The 22,622-nt window shown below is 44.4% G+C and overlaps 1 protein-coding gene across 1 annotated transcript in view; it reads right to left on the bottom strand.

Moving 5' to 3' along the window:
* SPP2 (secreted phosphoprotein 2) overlaps window positions 1–22,622 on the bottom strand; it is a 101,811-nt gene that overhangs the window by 68,263 nt on the left and 10,926 nt on the right. The window contains exons 3-4 of the mRNA XM_069617385.1: window positions 7,811–7,933; window positions 922–1,035 (exon numbers count right to left, since the gene is read on the bottom strand). Coding sequence (XP_069473486.1) covers window positions 922–1,035; window positions 7,811–7,933 — 237 coding nt within the window. The remainder of the gene's footprint in view (window positions 1–921; window positions 1,036–7,810; window positions 7,934–22,622) is intronic.

Raw genomic sequence — 22,622 nt, 5'->3', positions numbered from 1 at the left:
GGGTGTCAATCCAGGTAGTGATAGCACAGAGACATGTTTTGAGGGTGTGGAGTTTTGAGGGGGATAAGATTTGGAAGTATATTTGCGTGTCATCTGCGCCTTGGTGGAAATGGATGTTGTGTTTGGCAAGGTCCTGTCCAAGGGATTCCACATATAGGTTGAATAGGAGTGGTGACTGGGAGGGGTTTTGTGGGACCCCGTACTTGGCTGGTGTGGGGTCTGATATATATTGTGGCATGGAGAGAAAGTGTGTTCTATCAGCAAGAAAGGAGGTTAACCAACCAAGGACAGTTCCTGAGAGTTTCATTCTGTGGGATAGGATGTTGAGTAGAATGGTGTAGAAGGATGCAGAGAAGTTGTGGAGTATGAGTCGTGCTGTGTGTCCTTTATCAATGATGCTGTGGAGTTCCTCGAGGATGTAAGTGTAGTTGTTTTGGTGTTGTGTTGAGGTCAAAGCCAGATTGGAAGGGTTTCAGGAGGTCATTTCTGGTGCTCTGTTACTGCAGTTGGGTGGTGATGAAGTGTTGCATGTTTTTAGTGAGGTATTGCAGGCCAGTAAATGGGGAGATCATTTCTGGGAGTGTGAGGTCAAGAGATGATTTTGAGGACTGGTGCGATTTGTCCAATTTTGATTGTGCAGAGGGGATAGTGTCATGTTAGAGACAGGAGTGAATGATATTAATTCAGTACAGAGCGATGGTGTTGATGCAATTGGATGTGGTTTGAGGTGGACATGTGCCATCCATGTGACTTTGAACATATTCCATCACCTATCTATTAAATCATTTACATACCCAATTAGTTACCTTGCTCATGAAAGGTACATTGACTAAGGAAACTGACCAAACAGAAAGAAGAGCTGTAACTGCATTTCAGAAAACATCTGCCAATGCAAAGGAAATTGACACTCCCAAGACCCACCTCTTCACTACTAGAGGACGACTTTGAGCTAGTGTCTGCACGCTGGCATTGCACATCTGCTCCCACAACCTGTTCTTCAGACACCTCAACCCAGCTCTTGCAGGAAGCCACTTGCTGCAGTATGAAGAAATATGAGTCAGTATCCAACAACAGCTACACCATAGAGTCAATTTCAATCATCACTTACACAAAGAGTCAACATCAAGTGAAACAGTGGCATGCATTACATTGGGGAGGTAAAGTCAAGCAACAGTTACACTGACACGCTAGTGTCCTGCAACATCAAGCTTTTCAGGACCGGTACCATCTAGCTTGGCAATGGTCGGCCCTCAGACAAATAGCTTAATTTGTACCTAGTTTGGTGCCATTTATGTACATATTGTCCACAAGTGATTAAACCAACAAGGGAACTTTATTGATTTAGATCATCTCAATGTGCTTTACAGTTGGCAGGCAGGAGGAGAACCCCATCACCCACCCATATAGTCAACTCCTGCCAGGGTCCCATGAAATTACTTGCCTGCTCCTCAGGAAAATCTCTCTGGCTCTCCCACACTTTACTGTCATGCTTATCCTGGTGGTCCTTTCCAGTTAGCCCTATTGGTTTCATTCAAGTGCAAATGTCTTTGCTGACATGAGCTGTGCTTTGGCGGCATGGCATCATTTAGATGCTGGCATTCCAACACGGGTGAAACCGATGGATAAATCTTGCTATTGTCCTTTCAACACATTGGTTCGACGTTAGGCCTGACCTCTCCGCCCTGCCTCTTCCAGATTGTACTGGCATGTATACCAATGTGGTTGGAATATGTTTGCTAGAATGAATGAGTACTCAGCACCCGTTACATGGAAAGTCAACAGGGGCAAACAATTGGGGGTGACCGGCACGGGGAACCAGCAAGTGTCATAAACATAAGTCTTATAAAGCTACAAGCATCAACGTTAGCCCCCATTTCAAATATGGTAGTGTGGGGATGGGCCTTTTAATCACCTTAGCCAAAACCAGGCCCACCACTTAAGAAGCGAGTACATGGTTGTATATAAAGCATGTATTTTGTACAAAAGCTCCGGGGAGCAGTTAGATGGTGTTGCAGGACCAAACTAACCCAAATCTGACCAATACAACATCAGTTGGCAGTTTATATACCTTATGCAACAATTTAAAACACTCCCAAATACTTTTATTACCATCCTCCCCCAAGTATGATTGGACAAAACCTCTTCAAAGAAATCCCATCTTTTCCCAATTGTTCCATTTCCATCGGCCAGGCCTATCTTCATTATTATCTTCAGATAACATTCAAAACACACCACTTCTTGGGATTTGTCGGTATTAGGTCATGATGTTGGTGCATGGTTAAACATTTGTATTGGATACATAATTCATTGCTAGCAATAACTGGCCTAAGGCCATTAACTTTAAGTATGATTGCACATGGTCCTGCTGACGTATTTTGGCAAATAGAGAGAGGTCTGCATAAACAGGATGTTCTTTGAACTATAGATTGCAATCTCCATTCCACAGACTCCTGGTGCCTGAATCTAATTTCTGTGGCAACGTACAACCTCTGATGACCTGACTTGGAAAATACTTAACAGTCAGACCCTGGCCTCAGGCCTCATCTTTGTTACGACCAAACAAATGACTAATTCCCCTCTAAAGATTTTAATACAAAGGGGAAGATAACATCTGTTCCCTTGCAAGGACTGTCACCCTTGCCCTGCTTGTACAAGCTTATTAATAGGTAACTAGTTCTCTTTTCCATCAGGAATGTCCCTACTACTTTAGAATGCTTGTGTAACAATTCCCTGTGTAACCCTTCCTTTCTCCAGACAGCTGCACCACATTGGCCAGAGCTCTCATTTTGTCCAGATTGGACTATTGCAAACACCCTCTATGCAAGCACGAAGAGTCAAAATATCAAAAAACTTCAAGTTCTACAAAAGAATGCACTCAGTAGCCTTGAATATACAGAAAACATCTCACATCTCCAACATAATAAGGAATGTACACTGGCTTCCGGTCCAAGAGCGCATTATCTTTAAAACGCTCACACTGACGCACAAATGTCTTAATAACCTAGCACCTACTTACCTGGCCGACAAAATCATCAGATCCCAATCGGTCAGGCCTACGTGCACCGCGCTCAGCCACATGCTAGTTACACCTGATTCAAGCTCCAGAAAGCAGGATGCAGTAGTTAGCTGACAAAGGCTGCAAAACACTGGAATACACTTCCAGCCAGACTAAGATCTGGACATTCCTTCTGGACCTTCAGGAGACAACTGAAAAGACACCTCTTTTTACAGGAATCCAGTAAGGAAAGTGTGCCCCCTGTTCGCAAACATGCCCAACCTACTCAGCAACCTGGCTTCCACCCGCTAAGTTTGCCCTACTATGATTGTTGGCGCATCCCATAACCGTGCTGCATATATGTTACCTGATATATCTGCTGCGTATGGTATATTTGTTACACTGTCTTTTGATTCATGTAATGTTGTCACATGTTAAGCTCAGAGCCCAGATGCCCCCGGGTTTGGCACGCTTTATAAATTGCTAAATAAATAAACAACAAACCATGGAAAACGAACCCCATTGTATGGATTTGTGTTCGTGTTGCATTTGCAGTTATATTATTGTATCTTTCTACATGATTCATATGGATTTGCAACACTATCCCAGTTTGCTGCCATCCCCCAGTGTGTGCAACATGAATCCCTCGTAATAAAGGGGACCCTCCTTGACCCCCACCCCCCCCGACAGTAGAGCGGTGAAAGCAGCTGCTAAAATGTCACATCGCTTCATGCAGTATAAATACAGGGAAAGACGCTGCCAAAGTCATTTAAATTCGGGAAAGCTGGTTCTGCTGAAACTGACCCTCAAGATCAGTCTGGGATAAAAAGAGTCATGTGCACTAAATAAGAATGGCCCACATTCATGAATTGCAGTTTGTGACTTTTGATGACAAACCGTTTGAATAATACATTGGGTGCATTTTTTGGGAAACAGTGTCTTTTTAAGCACATTATTAGAGTAACCTTACTTCACACTACTGGCTACGTTCTAAGTAAAGTGGCCCAAATTGGCCCAAAAAACTAGCCACACTGGTCCGTCAGGCAGGCAATTTGCATGTCTGTGTTCCCCAATGGCCCAGTATGAGCCTGGTGACAAGGAAGCTTTGCCGTGGTCATGCCGAGGCACATTAGAGCTATCACAAAGTCGGGAGGCACTGGGAAGACCCCAGTAGAGTTCCAGGTTCTGCCAAGTTCTGCCGTCCCTTTTATTTAGAAGTAGACTCACCTATCGGGAAGCCTTGATCGTCACAGTCATTCTCAGAGCTTGCGCTCTGAAACACATGTGTAGGAGCGCAATACAAATAAAACATCATATCATATCATGCCAGTCACACCTGAAGGGTGACTCTCTACTCAAACCCTCCTGCATTTGATGAGGCCTTTCAAAGGAACCAGCTTGTCAACATAGTTTCCAATTTTCAAATAACGTTATTAATGCATTTCAGAAATGACTAGCTCTCTGATTTGTTTCTGTTAGTAATGAGAACACTCTAGTGACAAGCCGTGTAGCCTGCATCACAGTGATCCAGTGGCAGGGTCCTCACCTCACACCAGAAACATATTTGGCAACTCAATGGATCCTTCTCCTTGTATGCCATTAAAAACATGTACATTCTTATCCTAGCCCATCAAACGTAAATACATGTAAATGGAATGCCTAGTTCTCCAATGTTAGCTGGCTGCAATGTGCCTTTTAAATTTGACCTGAGACGTGGCCCTTCTGCCACTTTGGTGACCAAAATAATGCTGTATATGAGGTGTGTACAATTGCAAATGGGTACACAGCATACGCGTGTTGATTCCTTCCTCCACTACATTTAGCCAATTATTATTGGATGGTGTAGCCTTGGCGCACCCTCTTCTTGTGCTACAGCTTTGACTGCTCATTGTCCGACTCATCCCAGAGCTGTGACATGACTTGTGCGTATGTAAAGTCATTCCTTATTGGCTGACTCAGTCCAGAGCTGTGAAATGACTTGTGTGTATGTGAAGCCATTCCTTATTGGCTGACTCAGTCGAGAGCTGTGAAATGACTTGTGCGTATGTGAAGCCATTCCTTATTGGCTGACTCAGTCCAGAGCTACAGAAAATGCAGCAGAAGTTGGCACAAGCCGTGAGTGCAGTTCTGACATTCTTCCATAAAATGGATGGGGTTTCAATTGGATGAAAAGTTAAATTAAGGCAATTGCATAAGCCTTGTATGGAGCAAACATATTTTCAATTAGCAGAAGGACTGACCTGGATTGTGTTCACAAAGGTTTTTTTTTCAAATCCCTATTGGGACTTCCAAGACCAGTAGCAAATGTTATTATCCATAACAAACTAAATTGGACATGGATTAAGAATCTTATTTTAATGCGCCCTTACATTTTGGAATCATTTTTGGGATTAAAGTAACAGTGTGCTTTGTTGAATCTGATAGGATGTTAATATCATGGCAAATGATGGTAAGGCCAGAGCAATGATTTTGGGAAGTGCAGTGACATCCCCCACACATGTTTAGATAGTACTGAAACAGCCTGCTACTTTGTCAATGCTTTTTTTTATCATGCATCCTCTGCTGGGACATTAGACAGCAGCATAGTGGTTGTAATGTAGGCAATGGAGATGCAGAAATGCATAGTCCCTTCTTATATCTGAACCACTTCCGGTCTTCTGCCATCTACCCTTCCTAGCCTTTAACGAGGGGAATGATTCCAGATCTAAAGTCAATTTTTATAGAAGTCATATGTCTTGCTGGTTTAGCATTTGGGGAGTAAATGGAGTATGTGAAAAAAGAAAATGGCAGTCTATAGTTAGTCTCCAAGAATAATCTTACCTTCTGCTTTCCAAGTCTCAGCGTAAAGCTGACGATAAACTATCAGTTGTGTTTGTAAAATGTCCAAATGTGGCTGAATTGATTAGAGGCAGAACTCCAGGTGGCCATAAAGCAAAATACATGCAAAGACCATCAGCCTGTTTAAGAATAATCCTGAAGCACCACCGTGCAGTCTATGGAGGTCTTTGTTTTCCTACAGCCCCCCCGCCCCCGCACTATTTTTGGAAGTTGTTTGACTTTTTATGGAACTAACACCTTCCAAGAAGGGGTTAATGAACTGAACCGCTGTTCTCTACGTGATGGGAACAGAAATGTGGTCTCTCCCACCTCCACTGATACCATCAGCTGCTTTGAGGGGAGATATTTGTCTGGGTTTTCTTCTGTTGCCATCTGCAACACCATGGAAAGCCAGAAGAGGGCACCAGCACGAACTGTCGGATAACAACACAGGTGAACAGAATGTATGCCACGTGCTCATTTCCCCCAATATTTGATGACAGTCATAAAATGGACGGTTTCCGGCTGGAAATATAACGGACATTTCAAAGCCTCCAAATAACCGACTGACTGTATGATTCTCTGAGTATTTGCAAACACCGAGCACCGTGACTTAGCAAAGATGCAGCACCTCGTTGCGGATCGCCGGGCCTCTTGCTGTCACCCTGCTTCGATGGGAAGGTTCTATGTTGGGATTAAGGCTCCATTTTGTATGGTTTTTATTGTTTAAACACTTCTGTCAGTAATTTAAAATCTGGCAAATCGATAAACAGTGAGGCTTAATTATAATATCACGTCAACAATATAACCTTAACTGAAAATGGGCAGTAAAAATTATGAAGCAAAAAGGTCTACTTTCCCACTGAAAATAATGTAATATTGGCCAAACACATGTATTTGTTTTAAACATTATTTTTTCTTTACTGGTTGAGTATCGCAAAGGGATGAAGCCCAGAGGGGGACTCTTCTCAACACGCCTTCAGCAGCACACGCCTACGTCCATCTGGGAAAACATACAATTCAAAATAGGAGGAAACCCTGGTAGCCCCTAGACATCCTGCAACCCACCGCACCCACTCTAAGCCGGATTGAACCTGCTCAGAAGTGGCTCTTGTCTTTTGTTTTGCTTTGGTGTATTATGTTGTGATGCTTTATTAAATACTGAAGTCAGTTTATATTGGCTTTGTTCATTTAAATCTCAGTTACAGTTCATACAAGCATGTTTACCTCTTCTCATTAAGGGCCTGATTCAAGGAATTATTTTGCACGGTTCAAATTGACTGCTGAAAAGTGACTTTGCACTACCGACACAAACCCTGATTCATGGACCTGTGCAAAGTGTAATTTTGCAGGGGGGGAATCAGTGCAAAGTTCATTTTGTACAGCAAAAAATGACTTTGCACTGACTTTGCCGTGCAAAAATATACTTGGCACCGTTCCATGAATCAGGGTTTGTGTCGGTAGTGCAAAGCCACTTTTTAGCAGTGCAAAGTCACTTTGAACCGGGCAAATAATTCTATGAATCAGGCCGTTAGTATTCTTCATTTTTGCAGAGTAGGGTGCACCAATGGGACAGTTTGACAGCCATCTTGCACTGCACACCTACACAGGCCACACATTGATGACTTGCTTCGCCCTCAAGCCATCCATACATCTCGTAAACAGCCGAAGTACCAAATACTTCCGGGGGAAAGCGTGCGAGGAATGTCACAAATGCTTCAAAGGAAATGCATTGCTGTTGGCGGGTCAGAATGTAAATACTGTCTCCTGGTAAGGCTGATGGAAGTCACAGTCGACAAGAGAGGGAGGGATGAGGGAACTGATAAGCGCAGATGTGCAGATGAATCTGCGAGCTGATGGCGCCGGAAGTGACCCCATTGGAAATGACTTTCCAAACTCACAACTTGGATGCAAATCGCTGGCATGCTAACATGGAGGCCATGAGGCAGCTGCAGAATTGAAAGCAATCCAATAATGAACAAAAGCGCTGGCACTTACTGCATAGCGCCCCCTCTGGAGCTCGCAGGACCCCGGATCTCTCCCAGAATCCTTTGTGCAGGTTGTCTCTTGGATGTGGAAGGCCAGCGAGATGGTGAAGGTGTCGTCGTCCAGGAAGTCCACCTATGAACATGGGAGGCAACCTTAGTTCCTGAGACATTACACTTCCTGTACCACTCTTGTGCTAAGTAACTTTCTGAGGTTGCCCTCAATAAACACAAAGAACCTTCTTTACATTTCAAATTATGAAGACACCTTTAGAAGGAATGTATGTATTTGCATGAAAAACATGAAGAACATATTTTTGGTGTAGGTAATTTTGCAATTCTAATTGTGTAATTGTCGGTACAATTTGCGTTACAGCCTACAATGGCTGCTTGAGAAAAACAATTAAAATAAAATCACTATCTTAAGAAAATTCAATTCCATGTTATGACAAACATTGATATGCTGGTAAAAACAATTATTTTGAATTCAAGTTGAACTGTTTGCATGAATACTAATTATTATTTTCTTTGAATTATACGGCAGTTGCAGAAGAGAGTGCTTCGAGACATCCTACTAGGTTTTGGTGGGTCTTTTTGGGTTTTGATAGTTTGACTTTAGTCCTCTTGGCAGTGGACGGGCCCTTAGCACCTGAAGTATGGGAAACATTTTAAATGATAAAATACATGAACACATTTAGAATTTAGCCGTGCATCCCAAATCCACCCTATCGTGTTGGTCACTATGGCAACCCCTTCCCCTTTCATGGCCATTCAGGGAGGGCGACCATCGGATTGTAGGAGGGTTGGGTTTGTGTTGGCCATGTTGATCATAATGCAAGCAACTACTCCTTTCGCGGACATTATGAAGTAAGCAGAGTATATGTTTAGGACAGCAAGTGTGGCAGAGTCATGGAAAGCTGTGTAGGGTTTCTGTGTTACCATTGCCCACAACCTATGGACTGTGATGCTCGATGTGGTCAGAGAGGAAGATGGTTTCATTAGAGAGGGAATGGACATTACCTAACCCAAATGTAGGAGTGGAAAGGATAACAAGGGCGTGGTAGGGGGCAGGGTTTGGGAAGGGGGGTTATGTTGACATTCCCACCCGCCAGGATGCCGCTTGTGTGTGATGTGAAGGACAGCAATGAGAAAGGAAGGACAGGAATAATGGGGGAAGGAGTAGAGGAGAGATCTTTTTGTGTGGAGGGCTGGAGGCATGGGGAAAGGGGTTGAGAAAGAGCAGTGAGGATGAGGATTTGCAGCTGGATAGTGAGGGGGTGGTCAAGGAGTGAGGCATCAGTAGGGTCAGTAGCTACTTAAGTGCAATAGGGAGGGCAACAAAGATCACAGTACGGTAATCTAAAGCCACTAACAACCAGAGTGCAGACTGCAGGGCCACTAACTATGAAGACGCAGTACCCAAGGGACACTGATGACTGGAGTGCAGTAATACCAGGAGAGCAACGAGCTAGGTGCGGTAATACAGGGCCACTAACAACCAGAGTACAGACTGCGGACCACTAACTACGAAGACGCAGTGCCCAAGGGACACTGATGACTGGAGTGCAGTAATACCAGGAGACCAACGAGCAAGGTGCAGTAATACAGGGCCACTAACAACCACAGTACAGACTGCGGGGCCACTAACTACGAAGACGCAGTACCCAAGGGACACTGATGACTGGAGTGCAGGAATACCAGGAGACCAATGAGCAAGGTGCAGTAATACAGGGCCACTAACAACCACAGTACAGACTGCGGGACCACTAACTACGAAGACGCAGTACCCAAGGGACACTGATGACTGGAGTGCAGTAATACCAGGAGACCAACGAGCAAGGTGCAGTAGTACAGGGCCACTAACAACCACAGTACAGACTGCGGGGCCACTAACTACGAAGACACAGTACCCGAGGGACACTGGTGACTGGAGTGCAGTAATACCAAGAGTCCAACGAGCAAGGTGCGGTAGTACAGGGCCACTAGCAACCAGAGTACAGACTGCAGGGGCAATCGACACAGGGCGTGCCAGTAATACTATCCCTAGTGTGACGTCCACTGTACCCATGATCCCTCACGCGTCTAGGACCCTCGGATTGTATTTTTTCTGACATGAGGTAGCATGAGGAGTAGCATGAGTACAGATAATCCAAGCAGATAGATAGATAGATAAGACTACAAGCATCCATGTGCCTTCTCTCAGAGGGGAGTAAGGGTGGGTCGCATGTGAATCTAAGCAGATACAAGCATCAGAAATACGATTAAGGTGAGTAATGTATCCCTTCTGAGGCTTGTGGAATCTGCTTAGATCACATGCTGTGAATAGATTAGCGAGCAGTGTTAGAAGAAGGAGGTGGGAAGTGAGAAGGGTCATGAGCAAATAAATGTCTTAGAACCGCTTGTCCCACTTGAGTATCTGTCTTGGAATGGGTGTCAATGCAGTAGTGCTGAGTAAAGGTGTGAATAGAGCTCCAAGTAGCTGCTTTGCAAATGGTGTCAAGGGGTACATTTGCAATGAAAGCCAGATTGGCCCTAATGCCTCTTGTGGAGTGGGCTCTTGGTGTGAAAGGCAAAGTTTTTTCAGAAAGGGAGTAGCACAGCTGGATACAGTTAACAATTCACTTAGAGATGGCGCCTTTAGAGACGCGATCTCCCTCTTTGCCTGTAGCTACGGAGACAAACAGTTGGTCTGTTTTCCTTAGCGGTCTGGTTTTGTTTACATAGTACAGGACCGCCCTACGCACATCTAGAGTGTGTAGTTTGACTTCATCCGAGCTTTGTGGGTCTTGGAAGAAAGCCGGAAGTGCTGCAATCCTACTTCTCTTAGACCTCTCAGCGGCTTTCAATTTAGTCGATCACGAAATCCTCTGCAGCCAGCTATCTATCGCAGCCCACTTCTCTTCCTCTGCCACCTCATGGATACAATCCTTCCTGGTGAATAGAACTATGCAAGTTTTCTCCAAAACAGCAGCAGCGGATCCTATCCCCATAACATGCGGAGTCCCACAAGGCTCCTGTGTCTCCCCCACTTTGTATAATATATTTACAAAGCCGCTATTCAACAAACTGGACCCTCTGGGTGTCACCTACACTAACTATACAGATGAAACCCAGATCCTCCTCACCATCTCAGGGAACTACAATGAGGACGTCACCCGGATTAACAAAATCTTCTCCATCATTCAGGCATGGATGGCCACCCACGGCCTCTGCCTGAATGATGAGAAGACGGCGCTTCTTCTGGTCAGCTTTCCCAATAACCTGGCAAAACTCAGTCCCTGCTACAATAACATTATCATAGATGGCAATACCATCCCCATTGACAAAAGTGTGAAAACCCTAGGCTTCCACTTTGATGCCAACACCAACCTCACCAAACATATTAACACGACCGCCTTAGCCACTGCCTAAGCTAATTAGGGCTAGCAGACCCTCCCTATCCTCCAATAGCTGCCTCACTCTTGCCAGAGCCCTCATCCAGTCCAAATTGGACTAGTGCAATAGCCTGTATTTAGGAGCCAACCAATCCATAATAAACAAACTCCAGGTTCTCCACAACAATGCTCTACGCGCAGCACTCAACATCCCAAGGCGAGAGCACATTTCCAGAACCAGGAAAGCGTGAAAATGGCTTTCCATACAGCAAAAAATGGACCTCAAAACAATCTGCCTCACTTACAAGTCCTTAAACCACCTAGCCCCACCGTATCTCACAAATAAATTTACTTTAAAAATCGCCACCAGAACCACCAGATCATCCAACTCCCTATGCCAGGCAGTGCCTAGATTTGCCCTAAAAAGAGCAGGAGTCGCCAGTTTCACAGTGCTTGCCTCCCAACTTTGGAACACCCTACCACTTAACATTAAAACTATTGAGTCCTTTCCGATCTTTAGGAAACATGTTATCGGCTGGTTATTGAACAAAGAATAGCATTCACCTCCACTTTCCAATATCTTAACTCCCTAAAACCGCAGCCATGCCTATACTATATGTAAATTGTTGTACCATGTAACTTATGTAAATTGTTGTAATATGTAAATGTATATCTCATGCCTGTAACCGCATTCTTAAGCGCCCTTCTACCCACAGTTCCGGAGCTCCATACAAATAAATAAAACAAACAAACAAACTACGAAGACACAGTACCCAAGGGACACCGATGACTGGAGTGCAGTAATAATAGGAGTCCAAAGAGCAAGGTGCGATAATACAGGGCCACTAACATCGAAAGTAAAGTGTGGCAAGTTCACTAATATCTAGAGTAGAGAACATAGGGCCACTCACAGCGAGCAGTCATTGGGTTGTTGCACGTTACAGTCAATCTCACGCAGGGCTCCACGTGTGGGCTCCATGTGGCCACAAAGGAAACACAGACATGTGTCTTTTTTTATTGGAGTAACTTAATTGTCGGTGTTCTGGCAGCACTATGGAACCTGTCATCCACAGCACTGTGGCGTTGGCCTGTTAGAGGTTTTCTCCTGAGGGCATTGGTCTGCAGGTCACTGCTCTATTCTGTTATACAGTTTGTTTGTTTGTTTATTTTATTTTTATAGCGCACCCGACCCTGAGGTATCTGGCAGTAATGCTCGGCAGCCAATGGTGTAATGTTTGGTATAGTCATGGAAGCATGCTTCACTACATGTGTATTTGGGAGGAGAGGGCATTATGTGCTATTGTGCAATATTGAAGTTCATGGTCCACATTTCTGTTCTTAATGCCAACTATGGTATAAAACACACATTTCCTTTGGACTATGTTCAAGTAATTATGAAATTGTTCATTGTGCAGTTCACATCCACATCATTAAGATATCATGGTATTTTGATTCATTGCACTTTGCAGATTGTGTTTTCCACAAAGAGAGAACACAAAAACACAAGCACGACAAACCAAAAGTACCAGCAAAGCAACTGGGAGTTGCACAAAGCCACTTAGGCCACGTACATGAAGTGGAGCATTAATAAAACTATTAACTGAGAAACCGGGCATGTCTGTTCCGCTGGGAACCTATGGAAGATCTATGCCGGAAGCAAGCTAAAATATGGGCCAGGAGAACAACAGTTCCAGGTGAGGGCAGTACAGCAAATCAACACTTTGCAGGAAGCGGAACAAAACAGCATATCTGTTAAGGAGTAGATGTTAAGTCCATCACACGGCTGGGGTACGCCCTTTTTCATTTTGGCGGTTAGGTGCTGCTAAAGGACCATATATAAGCCTTTGTCTATTGGCTCTATTCCTGTCCCGGCAGCAGTTGTTAAAAATCTTGGCGTTACATTTTCTGCCTCCCTTTCCTTGTCTACCCAGATCAGCTCAGTGTGTCAGGCGAGTAATTTCCACCTGAAGATTCTGAGAAAGGTGTTGCAGTTTATTCCCCGACATCTTTGCGCCCCGCTGGTTGCAGTTTTAGTACTTAGTCTCATTGACTGCTGTAACTCCTTGTACCTGGCGCAACCAGCTTATCTGCTACAAAGCTTGCAGATTTTACAGAATTCTGATGCGCGGCTAGCCACCAGCGCTCCTTTTAGGGATCACGTCTCTCCTATTCTTCATGATCTTCACTGGCTCCCTGTGGCCAAGGGTGTGCATTTCCAATCTCTATGTCTTGTACACAGGGCCTTCCATGCTGTGGGACCTGAGTACCTGCAGATTAAGTTTAGGCCTTATGTACCTGGCCGCCCTTTGCATTCTGGGGACCGATTTCTTATTTCTGTCCCTAGATTTTGGTTTGGCCGAATTGGTGGACGCTCATTTTCTGATTAAAAGCCCTTTTTCTGTGACATTCACTCAGTTTCCTTTTATGCACAAAATGGCTTGGTGTGTAAGGTCTTTGGCGGTCCAGTAGGTTTACATACATACACAAGGGATCATAGAACTACCCTATTCAATTTTGTCTAACCCGAAGGCGGATGACTTGTGGCACGTTTTTGTTTGGCTCATAGTCGGCATTCAGAGCCGGCACTTGCGTCATTGGTACTTTTCCTTTTGTTACCCCCTACGGGTTCTTCTATCCGGCACATTGAGAGGAATGATTTTCGTTTCAGCAATGGGTGAGCAGTTTCCCCCTTTGTTTTGTGTCATGAAGAAATATGACAGCAAAACTCGTTTTCAACTTTGTGAAACACACCCGAGAGCAATTAAGGACAATTCCCTATGTGTGTGCTTCCTCCCTCTCTTTTAGACTCACATATTGAAAACCATTGGATCATGTCATGTAGCTATTAAAGGAACTAATATTGAACTCTCAGTAATGATCCGGCTTGTCTCAAATAAACCTGGAGCACAGACTTAGCTTGTCACTGTTAGGACTCTTTGAAGATTTCTGAATATTTGTTGGCCTCCCCCTTCTTTCTGTTTTTCTGTTTGCTTTGGGGTGGAAAAAGTAATGGTAGGGATACATTCATAGTTAGTGATCCCCCTCTTCTTTTGTTTTGTTCTCAATTCTCCTCTCCGACAGATTCAGAAACAGGAAGCCATGCAGATGGACAAAGGACACATTACTCCAGAGGTCACCACTTCCTCTTAGCAATCTTTGATGTAGTAAATAAGACATTTGATGTGGCAGATGACGTTATTTTTCATCTGCTGCATTAGTCCAGTAATACAAACCGATGACATTTTTGTTCCCATTTCTGTTCCTGTAGTCTAGAGGAATGTACTTTCCAAATGAAACTTTTCACATCTGAAATAAAGGGGTTCCACATGCATGGGAGCCAGGACGTTTTTATTTTAGTATGGGGCCCAGCTGCGTAATGTTTATTGAGCAAGTCAGAGTATGATGTGCGTAACCAATGGGCCTCATTATACGTTTAGTGGTATCCTGCCAGCAAATCCGGTGGCATACCGCCAAATGGTAATACCGTTACCGGCACCTGGACTGCTGAAATGACTGGCAGATTACAGGTGCCGGCAAGGGTAGGTTAATCCCCATTCCATAGAGTCCCATAGGCATATTTGCTGGTGAGGTGCCTGATTTACCTCCGAAACCAGAGACCTACGTGAAAACGGAAATTTAGCAAAGAAATGCTATGCAATCATCTGTTCTCGATTACTCACGGTGTCTATGGTTTTACTAGCAAAGAAGTTCCACTTTTCAAGTAATGACATTAACTTGAAATCGTTCTACCTATAATCTACTCGAATTGGGTTGTAAGTGTCGGACAAACTGTAATCAAATAAGAGGCCTGGAGTGTTTCAGAAAAGGAATAATATGGAGTATTCTTGCAAATCAACCCATACTGCTGGTACTAAGGACAACTTACAAATGTAGCTGCTGCGTGCCACATGCAGGTAACAAGTACACGTACCAAGATGCTGCTGACTCAACATTCATCCATTGGAGGTTAATGCAATTAGTACAGAACTCTATGGGCCTCATTACACTGTAGGCGGTAAGGGTTTACCGGTACCGGTATTTTACCGGTACCGGTAAACCCTTACCGCCTTACTACGAGGTCCCTTTGCGGGTTGGAGAATTTAACGCCTGCTTTTTCCAGGCGTTAAAAACCAACCCGCAAAGGGACCAAGGAGCTAATTACGGTACCGCAATTTGCGGTGCCGTAATTAGCACCTTCCCCATTCCCATTATGCCCTATGGGGCAAAAATGGGAACGGGGAAGGGCAATGGGGCAAGGGGGAATTATCGCCCCTCCAACCTTGGAATAGGGCGGTAATTCCCCTTTCCACCAAGGCAGTGCCGGTATTTTACCGGCATGGACCAAGGTGCTAATAGCACCTTGGTCCACCGCTGTCCGTGTAATGAGGCCCTATATGTCTGGTATATGCAGCAGTGCATGAAATGGGCCAGAAAAGCCCACAGAGCTGTTCCACTCCCAGGACGTTAAGCCTGGCAAACATATTAGGCCAAAGCACAAGAACTTGGCCAAATTGAAGATTTCCAATCTTTCTTTGATGTTTGGGCAATTTAGGGCTGCCATGCTTCAGAGAGGGCACGCATGGTTAGAAATTGTGATCGGTTCTCTTAGGCAGAAGGTTGCTAGCACAGTTGAGTGAAAGGTAGAAAATTGGAACTGGATTTAGTTGGGTGGAAGTTAGAAAATTAAAATATTGTTTAGTTGAGGGAAAAGTAAATAATTGAAATTGTATATAGTTGAGGGAGAGAAAAAAATGTAAACTAGGTTTTAGTTGAGGGAGAGAAAAAAATATAAAATAGGCTTTAGTTGAGGGAGAGGTAGAAAATAGTACTAGCTCTGGCCAAATTGTTGTGGCTGGAGAAGAAAATCTCAATGGCTGACTGAGCACCTTTCATGACATACACATGCCAGGCATTTATCGTCCGCGACTTGGAGTAAAGAGAACATCCCAGAATTGTTTGGAGGCAGGAGATTACATGTAATGGTTGTAACTGAGTGTGTCAACATTTGTGATGGATGAAGCAAAATACTAGTTGCGAAGAAAACGTTCTAGACTTGATTCACGAGATGATGTTTGGCAGTTGTATTTGAGTGGTCCAACTTTTTACGATGGTCAAAGCAACATTCTAGTTGCAAAGAAAGATTCTTACAAGTGTTTGGAATTGGGAGATTATATTAAGTGGCTGTAAATAAGTGTGCCAACATTTTGTGATGGACAAGATACCTGTTGCAAAACAATCTTGAATTGTTTGTGGGTGGAGGTTGCATTCAGTGGTTGTAACTGATTGTGCAACACGTGTGCCAACATCAAGCAGCAACTTTTACTACAAAGAAGAGAATCCTAGTTTGTGTTACATACATTCAAGTGACGTTTGTGTTAACGGGAGGTGAAATAACCATCAATGGTACCACCATGCCTGGAGCACAATTTCCGGGAGATCGGAGTACGCAGCCAGAGAGTGTTTTACAACAATCACAGCAGCTTCTGTGTGCATGGGGATGCCTTAATTGTGACTGGGGTATTGAAGGAATCAGGGTGGCAGTCAGCAGTGCTTGCTGTGTAATAAGTAGTGGTACCTGCACAGGTACTGCAGCTGTAAGGGGAGTCGTTTCAAATCACTGTATCTGAGGCAGGATGGGAGAGGTTCAGACTGCATGAATCGGCGAGCTGTGAGAATCTACACAGAATGTGGAGGAGCATGATGAGCCAGGAGAAACAAACCCACACTGTAGAGTTAAGGATAATGGGAACTTCCTGGGCCCCACCACCACCCATATCCACTGAAGGGTCGGAATGATATTGATGATGATGTGCAAGATGAAGGTCATGACCCATCGAAGTCCAAGCTGCAACACATGATTCTGAAAACCAGTGATACAGAGGAGGACGGCAATGCCATCTCTACAGAGATGGGAGGGAAAGACACAGCTACGCCTTCGCCTTTGTACATGATCCTTCACACACAGTCTGGCAGATGTGAATGTGCAAAACATCATCGATGGGAGGCAATTCACTCAATGTCAGCCTTTAGAGGATATTATAACAACATCTCAACCATGTATAATCATGCGCCACCAATCACATGTACTAAAATGTAACCCTAAGTGCCAGGCTATTCTTCAAGTCTATGCAAAAAGGACGAGCATACTCGTCCTTCGGATTTAAGGGGTTAAATTAACTCATTTTGCAAATCTGCAGAGAGTGGTGCAATTTCTGTTGCAAGTGTTGTGGAGTTTACTTTCGTAAAACAGTGGCTGCGATGAAAGCTTCGGCCACCGATTCAGATGATTGTCTGCCCTTTCCTACAGCCCAGAGCCAGCCCTGCAACATTTGGGGACCATCCCTCTGTGTCCAAGGGCACAAGGGAAACTACTCTACACTGTTCCCCATTTTCCTGACCCCCTGCCTAGTCCCCTGCGAGGGGGTAAGTAGGTGCTGGAGCATGTGCTTCTCTGAGGCTTTCCACACTGCTCTGGGGTCTAGATCCCCCTAACTGATGGCCACCAGGGAACACTGTCAGTACGTGTCTGCATGCCACATACATGGATACCCCTTGACTGACCAAACAGTGCCACACTCGCAATGCTATCCCTACCACCACAAACAAGGTCATGTGGTGCTAGCTGGGTTGACATAACTCTCCAGGTGATTGCCTTCTGTTCATAACGATTCAATTGCATCAAAGGCCACAGGGAAAATGTCAATAAGTGAGGGGAGGTCTGCTTGAGACAGTGGGCCTCATTACACGGATGGCGGTAGGGATTTACCGGTACTGGTAAAATACCGGTACCGGTAAATCCCTACCGCCTTACTACGAGGTCCCTTTGCGGGTTGGGGGGTTTAACGCCTGCTTTTTGCAGGCGTTAAAATCCAACCCGCTAAGGGACCTCGGAGCTAATTACGGCACCGCAAAATTGCGGTGCCGTAATTAGCGCCTTCCCCATTCCCATAGAGCCCTATGGGGCAGAAATGGGAATGGGGAAAGGCAATGGCGGAAAGGGGATTTACCGCCCCTCCAACCTTGGAATGGGGCGGTAAATCCCCTTTCCGCCAAGGCGGTGCCGGTATTTTACCGGCATGAGCCATGGCGCTAATAGCGTCATGGCTCACCGCCTACCGGGTAATGAGGCCCAGTATTTCCAGTGAACTGTAGTCGTCACTTCTTAGAGGACCCAGCAGCCACTCTCTCATTGCTGTTACCCAGCCTGTGTGTTGTGGTTCTAACCTTCCACAGTAATATCCCAGGATTGCTAACAAGTCCAACAAGACCCAAGTAAAGCGGATGCAGAGTTTGTAGTTTTAACATTCCATAGCTTGAGAACAGGAACCCCGACTCAGCCAAATAAAATTAAGGAACTGCATGCTGGGTTTTGCAGTTCTAACACACCAAAGCCAAAGTTCAAGTGGACTGATGAAGAGCAGAGAATCAGTGAACTGCATGGTAGGTGTTGTATTCTTCACATCCAGTAAGAACAGAGCAGATAGAGGGCTCTATCAGGACCGTGGCGGTATCCTGGCGGTAAACACCGGGATACCATGAATGCAAATTGTGTTACCGCAACTCGGTCTGGTGCTATTAACACCAGTTCCCAAGTTGCAGGGAGGGGGCGGTAAGTCCCCATTCCCAATGGGTCCGCGGAACCCAATGGGGCATTCTGGGCGCTATTATCGCAACGCTATTAGCGCTTCAGTATTAGCACCGCAAATGGGCAGAAAGTGGCAACATTGGGCTGAGCTATAATACAGCAGTAATAGCGTTACCGCCGAATATTTACCGTTCTGCCCAATCTGTGATGACCCCCTCAGAGTGTGTTTTAAAAAGAGCCTGACATCATCATTTGCTGAAAGTGTTGCATATCAGACCTGCTACGAAATGCTGCCTCTGACACATTGAAAATAAAGTAACTTCCCTCTGAAAAACGCTAGCACTATCAGATGTCAGTCAAACGACATTTATATTTTTGGCTTACATTGAGAGGGTAATTCGTGGATTATTTGCGCTGAAAAAAACGGGATTTGTGCGCCATTCTGCTCGCAAATTCCCATTTGTTAAACAAGGATTTGCGGGCAGAATGGCGCACAAATCCCGTTTTTTCAGCACAAATGATCCATGAATTACCCCCAAATGTTAGGATCGGGCAGGGGGTGGTGAAATAGGGACCTCTCATTAATGCCTAAATTACTTACCATAATTGTTATCACTTTCAGTGCTACTCTTCCTTTTCAGAGTCCTCAAAACATCGATCCTCCTATTCAGATGCATTGGCTTAGACAGGGGAATTGTGGGATGGGTGCTTATGTCCATCCCCTGGCAGCAATTTCAAGAATCCTTGCAGAGTTCCTCATTACTAAGTCCTACCCTAGACAAAGAGAAATGCTTGCTTAACATTTCTCAGGCACTTAAAAAGCTATTCAAATGTTTGAATAAACTTCTCAAGCAGTGAAAAAGCATTTCCCCTCTACAAGCCATTCTCTAAGCATTGAGTAAACCATTTCGGAAATGCTCGCTGACTCTTCATTTAGATAATGTACCCTTTGTCGAGCCTATGCATGCCTTGGTAGGCCTTAATAAATGCATGAACAGGGCATCTTGCAGCATTTTCTTTATTTAGTTTGATTTTATTTATTTTAATTTGTTTATTTACATTTTTAGTACGCGCCACACGCCCTCGCGCCTCATAGCTTGATGAAAGGACTTCAGTTCTGCACTAGTACAAAGATGAGTAAGGGTTTGTTAACACTTACTCAGCCGCGCACTACTACTAGACCTGCCATGATCTCAATCATGAAGGTGACACAGGCACAGCATGAATAGTACACCTCCTTCCCCTCCTATAGTAATGTGGGCCTTGGGCAGGCTTTACTCTTCAGGAGCGGTGTGAGCTAACAAAGAAGCATCCAAAGAATAAATTGCACTGTAACACCTAAATAAAAGAACTACCCAATCAAGGTTCTGTAAAAAAAATAGGAAACAAAAAATGCAAACACACAAATAAAATCACTAATACACCTCCTGTGGCAGATAAAACAGATTAAGCAGAGCTTGGAATGAAAGGGGCCTCTCTGGTTGTGGACACAGGTAATAAATAGCCAATGCAGCAAGCTTGAAGTGCAAAGTAAATGTTGTTTAGAAAGGTAAAGAGTGGGGTATTCAATGTCACTATGGCCCCTAAAGCCAGGCCATGGCAGACAGAATCACTGCAGATACAGGTCAGTCTTGTTCTGTGGGTTCAGCTGAGTCCATCCGTCTGGGAGCTTTCTGAGGTGGCAGTTCAGCGTCGGGGTGGCTAGCAGGTTGACTGGCTTCAGCATGCAGTGTGTTTCAGCAAGTGGAAATGGCACTTTCCATGCAGAAGCTTGTGTAAGGTCAGCATAGCTCAAAAGAAGTTTCAGCTGGGACCAGAGATTATAGCTGTACATTTGCCCCATGGTTGCTGTGAGAGCCCGTCCATGTTCTTGTTCTTAAAGGATAGCGTGAATCCTTCTTCTGCCCTTCACAGCCAGGAATATTGTCAGAGAGCACTTGCAGTGACAGACACTTTAAGCAGGCAGAGTCCTGCAACAGGTCACCCCAAATGGTACTCTGCAATGGGTTTGAACAGGGACATGCCCCCGTCTTGGATACTTTATCTTCAACTCTATGACAGAGGACTTTAAGCAGACGGAACACAATGACGGTCAATGTGAAACGTTCCTCTTCTGATGTGCAAAGAATGATTCAACTAGGGGGTGGTGGGTGGAGCTCACCCCAATTATATTATTTAAATTCAATCTGCCACAGTGGATTGATCCATTTCAAGCTTTCTGTAAATGTCAAATCCTACCTCCTGCGAGAAATCCTTTTTCTGGTGATGTCTAGTATGGTTGGACCCTTCACCTGATTTCTCTCCTAGCCTATTTTAACTCCCCCATCTTCCCTGCCTACCTTGCTTCAAAGCGTCTTAAGTAATTATCACCCTGCTGTGACCTATCCATTGTAATGGCAGGCTCATCTTTGAAACACTTGGTGGTATATCCTGTCCTCCTGGAAAGGTAACCTGCTTTCCAAGAGAGAACACATCATAGCTCCCGAGGCTGGACTTAAATTATTTTGGGGGTAAATCTCAGTCCCAGATAGCTCATACACAAAAGACTTTGACAGTTGAATGAGTTACCAGACCAGAAACTAGGGTGGCAATTAAATGACATTGAAAGGGTTTTGACCACTATAATGGTATATTCCTCTAAACCACCATATCAAAACAGATTTGGTTTATATGTATTTACTAATTAAGGTTCCAGCAGGCCTAAGGGATGTACATTATATTGAAAACTGCTTGTTTACTTTCAAAGGGATTCCTGTTTTTGTTCCAGAAAAAGGCAAATGTAAAATTTTGTATAACTTTGGTGCTATGCATGCCAGTAGGGGTGAGCGAAATGTTCGCCCGCGAAGAGACAAGTGCAGCATCCACACTGGAATTCCCTTCTGCCCGTACCACGAAATCAGCAATACGGTTCCACTGCCACTGATATTTCGCCCGGATTTGTGCTGTTTCCTACGGAGCATAGTGTTTCATTCCCATGTTAGTTTCATGTAGCAAAATGAGACAGGTCGTTTTTTCGATCTGTGCTAGCTTTGCTAGATCCGTGCTAGCTTTGCTAGATCTGTGCTAGCTTTGCTAGATCCGTGCTAGCTTTATGCAGTGACACGGGAAACTTTGCACAGTTTTTCAATTCCTGAAAGGTTCATACAGTGACACGAGAAACTATGAGAAGGTCTATTTTCTATCTGTGCTAGGCACCCAACATGAGAAACTTGCTGCAAGTCTTTTTTTGATCCGTACTAGTTTTGTGCAGCAACATGAAAAACTTTGCAGAGGTCGTTTTCGATCCGTAGTAGATTTGTGTAGCGGCATCAGAAACTGTATGTGGGTCTTTTTTCGATCTGTGGTAGTTTTGTGCATCGCCACAAGAAACTTTGAGTGATTTTCCATGATCCGTGCTAGTTTTGCACAGCGACACGAGAAACTTTGCACAGGCTTATTTTAGATTCGTACTAGTTTCGCGTTGCGGCACGAAAAACTGTGCACAATTATTTCATACCATACTAGTTTCGTCCAATGGCACGAGAAATATTGTGCATCTTTTTGTTCGAATCGAGGTAGGTTTGTGCAGTGACATGAGAACCTTCATGCAGCTTTTTGTTGCATTCCTCTCGATGCCAAGGGTTATTATTATTTTCTTCAATTTGATGTTTTGCACTCCCCTAGTGACCACATTGGGTGATGGGTCCTAAAACATTTTGGGCCTGTCCTGGGTCAACTCTCACTGGCTCTGATAACCTAGCTTCACTGATTTTAACAGCCTTAAACTGGTATCTTCTAACCACAACTTATTGGAATGATTTATTCATGTTTATGATGATATATTGATGTCCACAATAAGTTGCTATTGGTTTTTCTTGCGTCAATAT

The sequence above is a fragment of the Ambystoma mexicanum genome, chromosome 9 (genome assembly GCF_040938575.1).
Source record: "Ambystoma mexicanum isolate Mex_15411 chromosome 9, UKY_AmexF1_1, whole genome shotgun sequence".
In the NCBI taxonomy this organism is placed as follows: Eukaryota; Metazoa; Chordata; class Amphibia; order Caudata; family Ambystomatidae; genus Ambystoma; species Ambystoma mexicanum.
The sequence above is the reverse complement of the archived record's forward strand: the minus strand, read 5'-3'. Positions and strand labels throughout refer to the sequence as shown.